We start from the raw sequence: 16,658 nt of genomic DNA on the forward strand, positions 1-16,658 counted from the left end.
GATGGCTCAGCAGTTAAGAGCACTGCCTGCTCTTCCAAAGGTCCTGAGTTCAATTCCCAGCAACCACATGGTGGTTCACAACCATCTGTAATAAGATCTGGTGCCCTCTTGTGGCCTGCAGGCATATACACAGACATAATACTGAGAATACTGTATACATAATAAATAAATAAATCTTTTAAAAAAAGAAAGTAGAGTTCAGATAGATGCTATGTAAGCCTAGAGAAAACTGGGAACTTGGTAAACAAAGCAAGAAGCAGGTATTTGAGGAGTATGTTGCCTTGGCTGTGCACCTTAGACAGTTCCTTGCTTCCTATTTTTGAGACTCAGCCTCCACCAGGACTATGTGATACAGAGGTTCTCAGACTTTGTTCACAATGCACTTTGTGTAAACAGAGAGTCTGCTTTGTTTTCCTGTTGGCCAGATCCAAATAATCACAAAGAAACTATATTAATTACAACACTACTTGGCTTATTAGCTCAGGCCTCTTATTAACTAATTCTTACATCTTAAATTAACCCATTTCTATTAATCTGTGTGTCAGCACGAGGTTGTGGCTTACTAGTAAGCATCTGGTGTCTGTCTCCTTTAGAGGCTCCATAGCATCTCTCTGGCTCTGCCTATTCTCTCTCTGCATCTCTAGCAGCCCAGCTTTATTCTGCCCTACCATAGGCCAAAGTAGCTTATTCATTAACCAATAAAAGCAATACATACAGAAGGACATCCCACATCATCCCTCCTTTTCTGTCTAAATAAAAGGAAGGTTTTAACTTTAACAAGAATTACAGTTACGATATTTCTTTGTGAGTCTATAAAGTTTCATGTCTAATTTATCTTTTATAATAACTAAGGAAAACTATATCTATCAGTCTTCAACTCTTCAGAGACTCCAAAAGGATATAATACTACCTAAGTAAACAGGAGGTGCACTGTGAGCAACTTCCAAAACTCTGGAATTGACAGAGACATTTTGCTGCTTAGACAGTCACCCAAAGTTCTTCTGTAACATTAGGGCATCCATCTTCAGCCTACAGGCCCATAGTATCCAGCAGACTTTTCCATGAAACAGGAAATTTGAAGGTTTTTTTTTTGCCTTGTAATGGCAAAGTTCATCAGTTTCTTTCTTCTGTGTTCTGCAGAATATCTGGCAGTTTCTTCTGTGAAGCAGGAACCCTGAAGGAATCCCATCTTTTGGAAAGATCAGCAATCACTTTTCTGTGGGTCCTGTGTGTCCAGTTCATATAGCATACCATAAAGCAATCCAGGCAAGAGAGTTTCTTGCCCAAATGACTAGCCTTGTCACATTGAAGGCAAATTCCATAAGGAGTTTATTCAATGCCTGTCAACCTCTCTGAAGTAATTGGTGCTTCCAGAAGCAGACATGTCTCACTGTCAAGAAAAGTCTAAGTTCTTAAAACATTTTAAGTCCCATATTCTGTAGATCTTTGAAGTGTTGAAGATTATCTACCTAACTGAAATATCTTTGTATATTTAGAAAACCTAACTAACATCATTACAAGTTTGATTATTACAGATGACTATTAATCTGAATTTCTTAACTATACATTACATTTTAAATGAGCTGCACAAACACAATACCTTAAATAAGAGCAGAAATAGATATACAAAATGTAACAAAATAGACCTTAAATTTACATCAATAGACTAAGAACCATACCAATGCAAAATATTCATCTCTATATCATACCCTCCCTTTAAATGAAAGCAAACATTTATAGTTAATCATTTTGGGAATTTGGGCATATTTTTTCCAAACTATTTCCTGTTGTTTGTTGGGAAAATTATTTTTAGGCTTCATGGAGACCTTTTGGGAGAACTTGTTACATCAAACCACAGGTTCCCATCCTCTGTGGAAACAAAAGCAGAATCTCTTTTCCAAAGCAATATATCCTTAGACTCAAAATTTGAAGTCAAGATACCTTTAAAATATATATGTTATTTTAGCTTAGCAGCCTGTACAATGAAGTGTCTCTCTGTACTTAGTTCATTCATAGTAAAAAAAATTCAAAGAAAATACAATAATATACATAATTCAGACTCTCTGTGTATATTTCATCTTTATGTGCCTTATTTTTAATATTTAATTATCTTACCCCTTTAATCTATGACTTTCTGTACTCTTTCTTCTCTTTCATAAGCCCATGTACAACACTGTGACCCATTTAGAGGTCTTTTTCATCTGAATCTGTCTTTATTGCATATCTGTAATCATTTTTTGACCAGGAGCGCATTTTTAAAAATGTTAAGTAGGCATGGCTAGGACCAACTCTGGGTTCTGCCTGTTGGCTCTACCCTGTCCAACATGGTAGAGGTATGTTCACCACTTCTGCGAGGCATTCTTACAGCACCAGCTCCAGCTCCAGAGATGCAGCAGGTCTATATCACCATTAAGCAACGAGTAGCATGCAGCTCACAAACCCCATTTAAGAGCAGGGCCTACTGAAAGAGTCAGAGTTTGTGCTCCATCATGAACCATGAAGCTGTCTCTTAAAGAAGTCATACAGTTTTTGCTGCTAATGTTGAGTCAGGAAGCCTTCTCTTAAAGGAGCCATGCCTCTGTTCACTATCAGCAAACAGAGTCTGTCTGAAAAATGTGGCTACCAAGAAACTGCAATTGATCCCATTTTTGTGGTTCTAGAAACCCTCTTTTTTTCTTTTTCTTTCTTTTTTTGTTTCTTTGGTTGTTGTCTTTTTGCTTTTTAGACAGGGTTTCTCTGTGTAGCTTTGGTACCTGTCCTGGAACTAGCTCTTTTAGGCCAGGCTGGCCTCAAACTCACAGACATCTGCCTGCCTCTGCCTCCTGAGTGCTGGGATTAAAGGTATGTGCCACCACTGTCTGGCTCTCTCTCTCTCTCTCTCTCTCTCTCTCTCTCTCTCTCTCTCTCTCTCTCTCTCTCTCTCTCTCTCTCTCTTCCTCCCTCCCTCTCCCCCCCCCCCCTCTCTATTTTTTCTTAAGCTTTTTTAGGTCTTATGTGGATCCATTCCCCAGATGGTGGGGCCTTGTAAGTGGAGGCTTCTCGTTTATTTCTCAGCTGCCTAGACCCAAATAATCACTCAGAAACTCTATTAATTACAACACTGCTTGACCTATTAGCTCAGGATTCTTATTAACTAATTCTTAGATCTTCAATTAACCCATTTCTATTCATCTGTGTTTAGGCACAAGGCTGTGGCTTACTGGTAAGGATCTGGTGTCTGTCTCCTTTGGCAGCTACATGGCATCTCTCTGACTTTGCCTACTTTCGTTCTTTATCTCTTCCAGCCCAGCTATATTCTGCCTTGTCATAGGTCACAGCAGCTTTATTCATAACCAATAAAAGCAACACATGTAGAAGGACATCACACATCATCTTTGCAACTCAGTATTGCCAAATTTGGAAGCCAAAAGAAACACCTGACAATTAAGAATACTATGTAGGTAGATTTACACACTTTTTAAAACACTTGCTGTCCTAACAAGTAATGTTTTAGAAAAATAGTATGCATATTTTGTAAGCAAAATACCTTTCATTTTAAAAGATTCATTCTAGCTGGTGGTAGTAGTGCATGCCTTTAATCCCAGCACTTGGAAAGCAGAGGCAGGTGAATCTCTGTGAGCTCAAGGTCATCCTGTTCTATAGAGAGAGTTCCAGGATGACCAGGGCTACACAGTGAAACCCTGTCTCAACCCCCACAAAAGATTTATTTTTGTTTTATATCCCTGTCTGTCTATATCTCTCTGCACAGGTTTGTGGGTGCTGGTAGAATTCAGCAGCATTGGATTCTCTAAACTAGAGCCATAGGAGATTGTCAGTCACCTGACATGGGTGCTAGGAACTGAATTTGGATTCTCTGCATGAACAGCACATACTCTTAACTGTTGTGCCATCTTCCCTGTCCCCTTTGTTTTTGTTTGATTAAAATGATTCCCTAACATGATGCATGTGCTTGACCCAGAGGGGGCATCACTGCTGGGGGCTCTGTGATCTCCACAGCCAGCAAAGTAAAGATCTGCAGGAAGCAAGAAGACAGTCGGGTTCAATAAAACTAAGTAGCCAGTATTGGTTCAAACCTCAGGAGTCTAATCCTGACTGGTTTATTTTAGGCATATTTCAACACAGCACAAACTGATGAAATCTTTTCTGGTGATAATTAACTTGGTCCTGTGTGCCAATAAAGTATAAGTAAATCTCTTTAAAGAACAAAGTAAGCTAAATAAAAGTTGGATGTGACTATCAAAACTTTTTGTAAAGTGCCATGGCACCTTCCATAAAGATAGGTTCTATAGATGAACTGAAATAAACAAGCTTATGATGAGGGTCTGGGGAAGGGTCCAGTGTGGTCTCTGGTCACACAGATAGTGCAAAGATCATCAGGCTAGAATGCATGTCTGCTCCCAGCCTTCTAGGTCGATAGCAGGTCTTGAATTCCTCCCCTTTAAGGAACAGCCCTGTGTGCTAACATTCTAGGTTCCCCTAGTGCTTATGTGTGAGCACAAGGACCTCTGCCTCCTACACATCACTATTCTCATTCTTGTTTTATGTTGACTTTCTACGCAACATCAACAACAAACTTTGAAAAGAAACAATGTCATCAAAACAATGACACAAAACATATGTGTCTGATGAGGAAAATGGGCTGCCAAGTTCATGCTACATATAGCAGATATCCCAACCACTATTTCCATCCATTATACATCCTGTGGGTTGCCGAGTTCATGCTACATATAGCAGACATCCCAAGCATTATTCCCATCCATTAAAGATCCTGTGGGGGTCCTTGTGAGGTATTTGTAGAGCACTAGAGTGCTTTGGGCACTTTGGCAACTTGAACTTTAGTGACAACATCCTTGGTCAAGCAGAAGAAGCAAAAACCAATTTAACACAAGATGTTGTCCGAGGTTTTTCTGTCCTGCCCAGTTCCTGCAATCCTTAAGTCCCAAAGAAATCACACAGAAGTCTATATTAGTTATAAACTGGCCCACTAGCTCAGGCTTCTTATTACCCTTACAACTTATATTAGCCCATTATACTTGTCTTTGTTAGCCATGTGGCTTGGTACCTTTTTCGGCAAGGACGTCACATCTTGCTTGTTCTGTGGCTGGATCAGGACAGCTGACCAAGTTTGCCTATTCCCAGAATTCTTCTGTTCTCATTTCCCTCCTCTACTTCCTGTCTGGTTGTTCCACCTATACTACCTGACTGGTTACTGACCAATCACCATTTTATTAAAATACAATTGACAGGCTACAGACCATTGTCCCACACCACTTCCTCTTTTTATTTTTTAAAAAAAGAACTCTGAGCTGGGCAGTGGTGGCGCATGCCTTTAATCCCAGCACTCAGTAGGCAGAGGCAGGCGGATCTCTGTGAGTTCGAGGCCAGCCTGGTCTACAAGAGCTAGTTCCAGGACAGGCTCTAAAAAAGCTGCAGAGAAACCCTGTCTCGAAAAACCAAAAAAAGAAAAAAGAAAAAAAAAGAACTCTGAATCTAATATCCTGTTTGGCTTTTCTCCTGACCATTATCCATAACAACTTGTAACCAACATTCTAAACAAAGGAAAATATCCATAGTCCATTTTTGGGAAATATGGGCATAGTTTTCCAGGCTACTTCCTGCTGGTTGGGGTCACTGATAAGCTTATGGGGACCTTAAAAAATTTAGAATTATGATTAAGTCTTGACTGGAGTATCCTGTGAGACTTGATCATCTCAGGCAGCATCTTGAATCTGTTTAGGATGTAGAACTCTGACATCTGGGCCATCTGTTCCTACTGGAGATTTCTCAGGTGGTCTTCCTTGCTCAAACCTGATTTTTTTTAACTCAGAATAAATTCATAGCTTCTCATTTTCTGTGGAAACAAAAGCAAAACCTCTTCTCCAAAGTAACATATCTTTTTAAAAAAAGATTTATTTATTTATTATGTATATAGTGTTCTGTCTATCTGTATGCTTGCTGGCCAGAAGATCTCATTACAGATGTCTGTGAGCCACCATGTGGTTGCTGGGTATTGAACTCAGGACCTCTGAAAGAGCAATCAGTGCTCTTAACCTCTGAGACATCTCTCCAGCCCCTAATAACATATCCTTTGACTTCAATTTTGAAGTCAAGGTATTCTTAAAATACCTATCTTGGATTCAGCAGCATTTATAAGCAAATATCTTTTAACAGCTATTTATCCTTCCTTAGCATTCAAACAATTCAAAGACAGCATAATAACATACAGTATCCAGACTCTATGTGTATTTTTTATCTTTATGTGGCTTTATTTTAACTTCTATTTCTTTTATTTTTATTTTAATTTTTGGCTTTTTGAGACAAGTTCTCTGTGTATCTTTGGCTGTCCTGGAACTCCCTCTGTAGACCAGGCTGTCCTTGAACTCACAGAGATCCACCTGCCTCTGCCTCCCAAGTGCTGGGATTAAAGGTGTGTGCCACCACACCCACTACTCTCTTGTTTTCTTTTTTCTTTTAAGGACTTTATACTTAAAAAAGCCTATATATATATATAGTGTGTGTTTATATATATATATATATATATATATATATATATAAACATTTAAACACACTGTAAACCATTTAGAGGTTTCCTTTGTCTTTGAATCTATCTTTACTGTATCTCTCTCTTTTTCTGACCACATGAGTCTTTAATTTGCTAAGCAATATGGAGAGGATTAAAACCATGGCTTTGACAACTGGATCCAGCCCAATCCTTAGCTTGCTGAGATTCCAGCCTCATGGCAGAGGTACCGGCTGGAGCCATGTTTATTGCACAACTCTATGGTGTTTCAAGGTCCCTGCCAGCAAGCAAGCTGCAGCAGTGTGCTCATAAACCACACTTAAATGCTCTGTAGCTGAACCTCCTGCCTGAAAGAGTCAGAGTTTGTGCTGGCAGGATAGCCCAGAAAGCAGGCATTTTTAAACAGCACAGCTTTTTCCTGCTACAGCTGAAAACCAAAAAGCATGCAGTCAGCTTTTCATCAAAATCACTTAAGTGTTTTATGGCAGAACCTCCTAAAAGAGCTACAAGGCTTTGCAACTAAAGCTGAGTCAGCCTCTCTTAAATGAGATGCATTTGCCTCTAGCAAACAAAGCCCACCTAAGAAAATGGTGCTATTAAGAATCCATGTTTAACTCTATTCTTTTCTCTTCCCAAGCTCTCTCAGGCTTTATGTGGATGCAGTTGCCCCACATTGGGTGACATTTGTTGCCTGAGTTTTTTGTTTTGTTTTGTTTTTTTGTTTTTTGTGTTTTTTGTTTTGTTTTGTTTTTCCCCTGTCTTTCCTGGTTCCTGCAATCATTAAGTCTCAAAGAAATCACACAGAGGTCTACATTAGTTATAAACTGATTGGCCCACTAGCTCAGGCTTCTTATTATTCTTACAACTTATATTAGCCTATTATACTTGTCTTTGTTAGCCATGTGGCTTGGTACCTTTTTCAGCTAGGTAGTCACATCTTGCTTGTTCTGTGGCTGGATCAGGACAGCTGACCAAGCTTGCCTCTTTCCAGAATTTTCCTGTTCTCATTTCCCTCTTCTACTTCCTGTCTGGTTGTCCCACCTATACTACCTGCCTGGCTACTGATTATTAAAATACAAATGACAGGCTACAGACCATTGTCCCACAGCAACAAGATAGTGAAAAAATAAGATTACAGTAGCTAAGTAATTATGATTTGCTGAAAATGGAACATAGGTAAGACCATTCCTCATTTTTTGTCTTCTTTTCATGTGTATGTGAGTGGTGTGTGTGTATGTGTGTCTCATGCATATGTGTGTGCTGGTACGTGTGAGTATGTGTGTGAAGTCCTGAGACTGATGCCAAATATCTTCCTCAGTGGCTCTTCTACCTTATTCATTGAGGCAAGGTCTCTCAACAAAATTTAGAGCAGATCTATATGGCTAGTCTTGCTAGCCTGCTTGCTCTGGGGAATCCCCTGTCTCTGTTTTCCAGATATGGGGTTACGGGCTTGCAGGCATGCCCATCCAGCATTTATTTGAACTCTTTTACCTGTAAGTCCTGTAAAGGCTGAGTTGTCTTCCCCAGCCCCTTTCTCATTTATTAACTTTAATGTTTAAATTAGATGTGATGTAGCTTTTGTGTTTTAAAATGGCTATTTGGATTGTAACCATTTTAACAGATGGATGAATTGCATATAGCTATGATCCAGTGGATGATAAATTTGCTGACCGTAATGCTTCCTGACTTTTCTGACCAAGCGACTCTCCCAAAGATGGAGGAGGAAGAACTAGAGACCAAAGAGGAACGTGAAATAGGAGTCGCAGAATTAGAGTTGGATGCAGTTTCACTGGCCAAGCGTTTGGCACGCTACTCTGCCTACTTATACAGGTGACACCTGCTGTTTTCTGCATTGTTGTCTACTTGAAGCTTAATGCATGGCAGGTAGAACAAACAGTGCAGGAACAAGAGGTATATGTTAAGGCCTTGAAGGAAATACTAGACTGAGGCAGGAGGGTTGTGAGTAAAGGCTAGGCTGGCTATGTAATGAAATCCTGTCTCAGAAAAAGAAAGAAATTCTAGTTCAGGTTTCCATCTTGCTTCAACACTGTGCCCAGTGGCAGTGAAGGATTCTTTTGGAAACAGTACTGGCAAAGGGAGGATAGGGAGTGTGCTATGCAGACCCAAGTGTCAGTTTTTAAAAGGGACTGGCTTACATGCATAAATAAGATATATCTTTCACCTTATGTCCTGGGAAACATTTAAGACACTTGTAGTCTTGGGACTTCGAAGATGGCTCAGTAGGCAAAGTGCTTGCCATGTAAGCATGAGAACCTGGGGCCTATCACCAGCACCTACATAAAAGACAAGCATTATCTGTCCATAGTGCTGGGCTTGGGAGAAGCAGAGATAGATTCCTGAAACCTGTTGGCCAGTCTAGTCTAGCAAAACAGTAAGCTCCAAGTTTAGCAAGACTCTCTCTTCCTCTCTGTTCCCCCTCTTTCCCTCCCCTCTTTCACACACACATGGCATATATAGAGAGAAAGCAGAATAAAACAAGATATTTCGAATTCCATGAAAAATTGAATATATAACTTTGTGTTTCACTAAATACTAATCAATTATCTTTTATAAAACTGAAAAGCAAAAACAAACAAAAAAGCAAAAACCTGAGCTGAGTGTGATGGCTCACGCCTTTAATCCCAGTACTTAGGAGGCAGAGCCAGGCAGATCTTTGGTCTAATAGTGAGCTCTAGGACAGCTAGGGCTGTTGGACCCTCAAGTCCAATCACCAAGGAGGAGTTGCCCCAAAAGACCACTCTCACACCGCAGTTGATGTAAATGCATGAGGATTTTTATTTATTGCTGCGATAGGGCCCTTCAGCCTCGAGAGGAGAAGGACTCTGAATAGCTGTAGCAGGCTATTTTTATAGAAATAGAAGAGGAAATAAGGGGGGAACCCGGGGGTTATTTTTCAACTATTATAATTGGCTTATTCAAAAGGCTACTGGACTGAGCCAGGGCGGGAGAGCCATTGCTAGATCAGGCGGGGTAAGGAGAAACATCTGTGGGTCATTGTGACCCTATTTCAGGGACTGAGTCAACACATCAGGAACTGAGTCAACATCTAAGGGTTATCTTGTCCCAATTCCAATAACTGAGTTCTATCTGGAGAACAAGGACACAGGGAAATGGAAAATCCCCAACATTCCAGTTTGTGCATGTGTAGTTGTTAGGTTTCCAGGGGAGGGGAAAGCACTAAGGCTGAGAGGCCTCGGGAATGGCCTTAGAGTTGTTTAGGGCTACATGGAGAGACCTTCTCTCACAAAATCAAAACCAAACAATTCAACCAAACAACAACAACAAAATGTGGATTTAGTGGTGCACACCTTTAATCCCAGCATTTAGGAGACAGAAGCAGGAGAATCAGGAGTCCAAGGCCAGCCTAACTATATAGTTAAGTCTAAGATTAGTTTGGGCTACCTGAGATACCATTTCAAAAAAAAAGATTTAGAAGATTCAAATCAATAAATATGGGACATGAAAATCATAACCTGTGGATTAAATTGAGAGCTGCCTGTGTTTACTTGTAGTTTTGGAAGTAACTCAAACAATTGGAGCACTTTCAGGTTGAATCTGTTCTTTATTTCAGTTCAAGTCACAAATGTTCAAAGGTGAGGAATGAAGGGCAGGAAGGTGATTAAGGGGAGAAATTTAGTAAGGACAAATTATTGTCTTGGTGAAGCAGTACTGTATTACTGCATGACACTATTATGGTTGGCGGTGTCTGGATTGTAAGCACTTGAAAGATCAGTGAAGAGTCAGCCATGCTGGGAATGTGAGTCAGAATCTCATTACTATAATGGAATACCTGAGATAACTAATTTATAAAGAGGAAGGTTTTATCTTGGTCTACAGTTTGAAATGCCCCAGTCTGTGACTTCTTGGCCCCAGTGCTTTGGGCCTGAGGCCAGGCAGCACATCATTGTCCCTGCAGGAGTCCATGAGAGAACAGCTTCCTCATCTCACATCAAGGAAGCAAAAGGGGAAAAGAAAGGGCTAACACAGTCCACTCCAGGACACACCTCCAATGGACCCACCTCCTGCACCTTCACTTCTTCCCCATAGTGCCATCTTGGAAGGAGGAGACCAAGTCCAAATGATTGGACTGAGCTTACATGAGCTCACTCTCTCTGCTCATCTCCATCTCTGTCTCTCTCCAGTTGCTGCATAGGCATGGTGAGAGCGATGGTTCTGACTAGAGCTGCTCACTTACAGAAGAATCCTGCTAAGGACCTTCAGGAGCTGGAAAAGATGAGGGTAAGAGTTTTTATATTGCTCCTTAAAAAAAAAGATTTATTCATCATATATATATATATATATATATATATATATATATATATATATATATATAGTGTTCTTCATGCACGTATGACTGCAGGCCAGAAGAGGGCACCAGATCTCATTATAGATGGTTGAGAGTCATCATGTAGTTGCTGGGAATTGAACTCAGGACCAAGGATGTGATCTTCAAAGACAAAAACCCCACTTTTCCAACCACATCCCACCTTCTGTTCTCAATGGATTAACCTATCCATGAAGTTGGTACCCTCTTGTATACCTCTCAATAGGACTACCATGTGTGGGCCAAACAGTCAACTTAGGAGCCGTTTAAGGAGACGTGTCCTACCCAAACAACAACACAAGTACACAAGTATTTTACTGTATGGCATATATATATATATATATATATATATATATATATATATATATATTCTCTTGATGGACACCTGAATTGTTTCCAACTTTTGATTATTATAGGTAAAACTTCAATGTACTGTCTTTGAACAGACATTGGTTTTCTTCTCTTGGAATAGGATTTGTATGTTTCTAAGGTGATCAAGTCATTTTATACTCCTGCCATTTGTTTCACATCCTCATTGACAGTTGATATATATGTACATCTGCATACCAGACGACGACATTGGATCCTATGAGACTACAGTTATAGATGGTGTATGATATGCATGTCTGTATATGTGTTCTCATGTGTGTGGACACGTGTTTGTGTGGATTTATGAGCGTGTGTGTGTGTGTGTGTGTGTGTGTGTGTGTGTATAGAGTCCAGAAGTGGACATCTGGTGTCTTTCTTGAGCACTCTTCCACTTACTTATTAAGACAGATTCTTTCGTTGAACCTAGACCTCACTGATTCAATAAATATTTGATTGATATGAATATGTACACAATACTTAAAAAAGTTTGGTATACAGGGATGGAGAGATGGCTCAGATGTTAAGGTCACTGGTTGCTCTTCCAGAGGTCCTGAGTTCGATTCCCAGCAACCACATGGTGGCTCACAACCACTTGTAATGAGATATGGTGCCCTTTTCTGGCATACAGACAGAATACTGCGTAGATGATAATTAAATCTTTAAATAAAATAAAATAAAAGCTTGGTGTGGAACTAAAAACCATCAATGTGTTTGCTATTTCAATTTGTTGTGTGACTGGCTTTTCCTAAGGAGACACAACACAAACATGTCTACTAACTCCAGATAGCAGACCAAAGTAATGATTGTACCAGTGTCTAATGTGGTGAATCAATGAATTATATTGGGATTACTTATAGGAATACAAATGAGAGGTTACTTACAGGAAAAAAAATCACTCAGAGACAGCTTTATCACCAAAGCCCACTCCAGCATGGGTGACAGCTCACAAAAACTGGGAACCTGGGGCACGCTGTACAACTCACAGACAGGTCAACAGGTTGGAGAGTGTCCTTTCCAGGTGTGTCAGCTGATAGGAGCCTTTCTCAGGCAGCTCATTTGGTCTCTGCTACTGGATTTGTCTGATAGTAACCCTCAACAGTCTTTACTACTTGTATCCTCTTGGGGAATGAGCAGGGGTCTAGTGAATCTGGTTAGTTTCAGGGACTTCCTGAAGCTATTTTGAGTTGTTTATTTCAAATGTTAAGAGGGCTTCCCTGCAAGATGGATCATTTCAATCTCAGAAGTAACTCTCACCCAACACTACTGTTATTAGCAAACAATCATGTTGATATGATCAATTGCATAAAACTTATTAGGACAGATCATTTAAATGTTAGTAAACCCAGGAATCCTCCTGCATCTGGTTTTATAGGACCTTACCATACTTTGTCCTATTCCAACCCAAATCACAAACCCTGTTAGTGAAAGATAATGTGACGGAGGCCTGTGTTTGCAGTAAGACCCTTCTGTGCAAGTCGTTGAATTAACTGGACTAAAAGGAACTGCAGTTAGAGGAATTGTGCATCACAGGTCAGTGGGAGTCAAGGAGTGGACTGGTATAGTTCATTTTCTCCCCACATAGTGATTATGCTGTGTCTCTTCCCAGAGAGAATGCTACGATTGGATCAGCACGTGTTCGCATCTCCTTTCTGATATTAAAGGCAGGAAAATACGATTACTGACATATGAGGAAGCAGAGCAGCTGCTTGGGGAAGAGGTATTTACCACATGATGACATTAGTTCGTTGGTAAGGAAATGGGTGAAACAATCATTAGTAAGGTCATATTCAGGTTCTTCGTGCATCTCAGAGGGTAAGTTGCAGCATCTTTCTGCAATTGTTGTTCTGCATCCTCAGTGTAGGCTCCACCAGAAGAGCATTTGCTTGTGATCGAGAGCATCAGCAGCTTTCTTCCTTCTAAGGAAGGGACTCCTCTATGTAGACAGCATTTAAAATAAATTTAAGATTTGTTTTTATGTCCCCCTCTGCTCCCCGTGTGTGTGTGTGTGTGTGAGTGTGTGTGAGTGTGTGTGAGTGTGTGTGTGTGTGTGTGTGTGTGTGCACCTATGGAGTCTGGAAGAGGGCTTTGGATCTGCTGGAACTGGAGTTGTATACAGGTGTGCGCTGCCTGGTATGAATGCTGAAGACTGAACCTGGTTCTCTGCATGAGCAGTAAGCCCTCTTAGCTGTTGAACCATTTTTTTGTTTTGTTTTGCTTTTATTTTCATTTTTAAAGGACAGGGTCTTACTATATAGCTCTTGCTGTCCTTGAAGTCACTATGTGGTCCAGCCTGGCCTGAAAGTCACAGATCTGCCAGTCTTGTGCACTGTCACGCCCGGCTTGAATCTACATCTTAAGGGAAGATGACTTTCAGATGGGAATTCTTAAATCTTCCTCAGACCATCTGCTTCTATGCTCACCTCCTTGCACCCACCAGGGTTACGTTGTCTTCTGAGTGTTTAGTCTATGGAACATCCTTTCTCCTTTGTATCTTCAACATCTTCCCAGCAGTTCCATCTGCCAATCTGAAAATATTTTATAAATGTGGCGATTTCTTCCGTATTAGAAAGTATGTCCTTTGATTTTTGCCTCATTTCTCTCTCTCCTTCAATCATAATCACTTTTTGTAATGGTCCTGATCTTAGCCAGGACCTAATGAATGCTGTGCAACCTATGAGACATATCCTGGCCCACAGTGTTCTGTTAAAATTCTAAATCTACTGTGAGTCACCAGGGGCTTTATTGCCTGCTCTAGAATCTTCAGTCCCCATTTAACCCGGTTTCCCTTTAGCATTTGTCTCGTAACTATTCATTCCTCTGATAAACTTTCCTTACAAGATAGACGTTCCAGGGTTTTATCCTCGTGTTAGTTTCTACTTCTGCCTGTATGTGACGTGTTGACATTCTGACCTTAGGATGTGCTCACTACCCTTTCTACATGGTATTGTATTCATCCAGTTTCTTGTGTGTGTCTGAGATGGGCTCACTTGTAGCACAGATTGGTTTGAACTGTTTGAGATAGGTTGGCCTTGGCCTTGAACTTGTGACAATCTTCCTTCATCAGCTCCTAAACGCTGAGATTACAGGTGTGAGCCATCAGACCTGGCTAATCCTGTGGTTTTTAACTACCCCCTGCTTACCAATGATCCCAGATCAGTGCAAATGATTATTTAACAGCAGTCGCATAGTCTTCCGGTCTCTGACTGAAGAGCATTTACCTCCAATTAATTCTGAAGAAGCTTCTGTTGCTATGACAGCCATACCTCACAAGTATGATCTGATAGCATACATATTAATGTCCCTGAGTCTGAGAAGGAAGGAGACATTTCTATGTAAACATTTGTAGGACTTTGAGCATTACCTTGAAAAATGCATCTTCAACAAAACCTTTTCTGTGTTGCCCACATCTTGTTCAAAATTATTTCTGAATTAACCAGTGAAGGATGTTATTGACATCATAAATCTTCAATTGCAGTATACTTTGAGAAACTTGCTGAAGTAGTACAGTGATGACTACGCTTAACAACTGATTCCTGGGGAGCTGTTGAAGCATTCGGAATCAGCTGGGTACAGTGACAAACACCTGCAGTCCCAGCCTTTGGGAGGATGAGGCAGGATGATCAGGAGTTCAAGGTCATCTTTGTTTACACAGCAAGTTCTGGGCCAGTCTGGACAATAAAAGACCTTATATAAAATAAACAATAAACACGTGTCATCTTTAAAAAGTGCACATAATCACAGAGACATAACCACAGTAGGGACCATAAAGGTAATGTGTCTCAGTCTTCCATGAAGCCAGCTCGTGAATCCTAAGGGGGTGTCCAGACTTGATCACTGTGCCCAGGTTTGAGTACCTGCTGACAGGTGCTCTCAGAAATGGTCCATGTGCTTTTGCGGGGCAGTGGATCACTGAACATTAGACTTTCTACTGAGATAAATGTGCTGTGTTTCCTTGTATCTTTTTCTACCAACTGCTGATAATTCTGTCCCTTTTTTGACCCCCTAATTCAATGTTTGAGTTAATATCTGACAGTATAGTATTTCCAATACTAAATCAAAGTCTATTTCTGGATTTTCTATTATTTTTCTTTGATCTATCTATTCATGAATTATTACCACAGCATTCTACTTTCTAAGATTTATTTCATTTCCAAAAGTGTGTGTGTGTGTGTGTGTGTGTGTGTGTGTGTGTGTGTGTGTGAGTGAGTGCAGGAGCCAGTGGAGTCTAAAGAGGCCGTTGTCTCCCTGGAGCTGGAGTTACAGGCAGTCGTGAGCATGGGTGCTGCAAACTGACCCCAGTTCTCTGAGAGCAATAGTGTTTCATCTGAAGATCTCCTGAGTAAACTCGGTTCATGGGGACCTTGGGAGGGTTGAAGGGGGGAGGGGAGCAGAGAAAAATGTAGAGCTCAATAAATATCGATAAGAAAAGAAAAAAATAGCATTCAGTCTTAACTTCTGAGTCATCTCTCCAGCCCTACACCACCATGTTTTATTACAGATGTTTTAGTAGCCAATAGGACGAAGCCTTCCTCACTTTTTTAAAGCATTTCTCTATAATCTAGCTCTAGAAAAAATATTTTAAAAAACTAGGATAGTGTTAAATTTATATATTAACTCAGAAAGACAACTTTATAATGTTGAATTGTCCTTTCCAAGAACATGGGGTATAATGTGTACTTTTATGCTTGTAAATGTTAAATAATTTTCTCATCTTGCATATAAGTTTATATATGAATGTTTTATTTTGCTATTTTATATATTATGAACTTTTTTATTTTAGTCTTATATGCGGTGTGAATCTGCTCGATTATACCAGCTTTTCATCAGTTGTCCTTTGTGTTATCTATATATTAATAATGTTAACTACAAAAATAGTTTATGTTTTTCTGTCAATTTTGATAATTTCTAAAGGCATTTTAATGGTTAAATTGTGTTGAATTCTTCTTATTTAATGTTAAATGATAGAGATAGCTAGCAGCTTTTTTTTAAAGATGAGTTTTTTTCTGCGTGTATACAAGTGTTATGTACATGTGTATATGTATATATGTGTGTATAGTCAGTCATGCAGGAAGCTTTGAAAGCCAGAGGAGGGCAATGGAGCCTCTGGAGCTGGAGTTACAGGCAACAGTGAGCTGCCTGATTGGGTGCTGGGAACTGAATTTGGGTCCTCTAGAACAGCAGCAAGTGTTCTAAACCCCTGAGCTTTCTCTTCAGCCCTGTTGTTCTTGTTTCTGATTTTAGCAGGAATGCTTTTAATGATTTGCCTTTAAAAACTATTTTGGAGGGTGGGTCTGGTGGTGCTTGCTTTTAATACCAGGACTCAGGAGCCAAATGAATCTCACTAAGTTCTACAGTGAGTCCTGAGCCAGTCAGAACTGTATTATGAGACACTGTCTCAAAAAAAAAAAAAAAAAACCTGAAAGG

General features: G+C 40.1%; 1 protein-coding gene across 1 annotated transcript in view; it reads left to right on the top strand.

Moving 5' to 3' along the window:
- Axdnd1 (axonemal dynein light chain domain containing 1) overlaps positions 1-16,658 on the top strand; it is an 82,666-nt gene that overhangs the window by 53,993 nt on the left and 12,015 nt on the right. The window contains exons 18-20 of the mRNA XM_038348565.1: positions 8,142-8,350; positions 10,684-10,780; positions 12,841-12,951. Coding sequence (XP_038204493.1) covers positions 8,142-8,350; positions 10,684-10,780; positions 12,841-12,951 — 417 coding nt within the window. The remainder of the gene's footprint in view (positions 1-8,141; positions 8,351-10,683; positions 10,781-12,840; positions 12,952-16,658) is intronic.

The sequence above is a fragment of the Arvicola amphibius genome, chromosome 12 (genome assembly GCF_903992535.2).
Source record: "Arvicola amphibius chromosome 12, mArvAmp1.2, whole genome shotgun sequence".
NCBI classification, from domain to species: Eukaryota; Metazoa; Chordata; class Mammalia; order Rodentia; family Cricetidae; genus Arvicola; species Arvicola amphibius.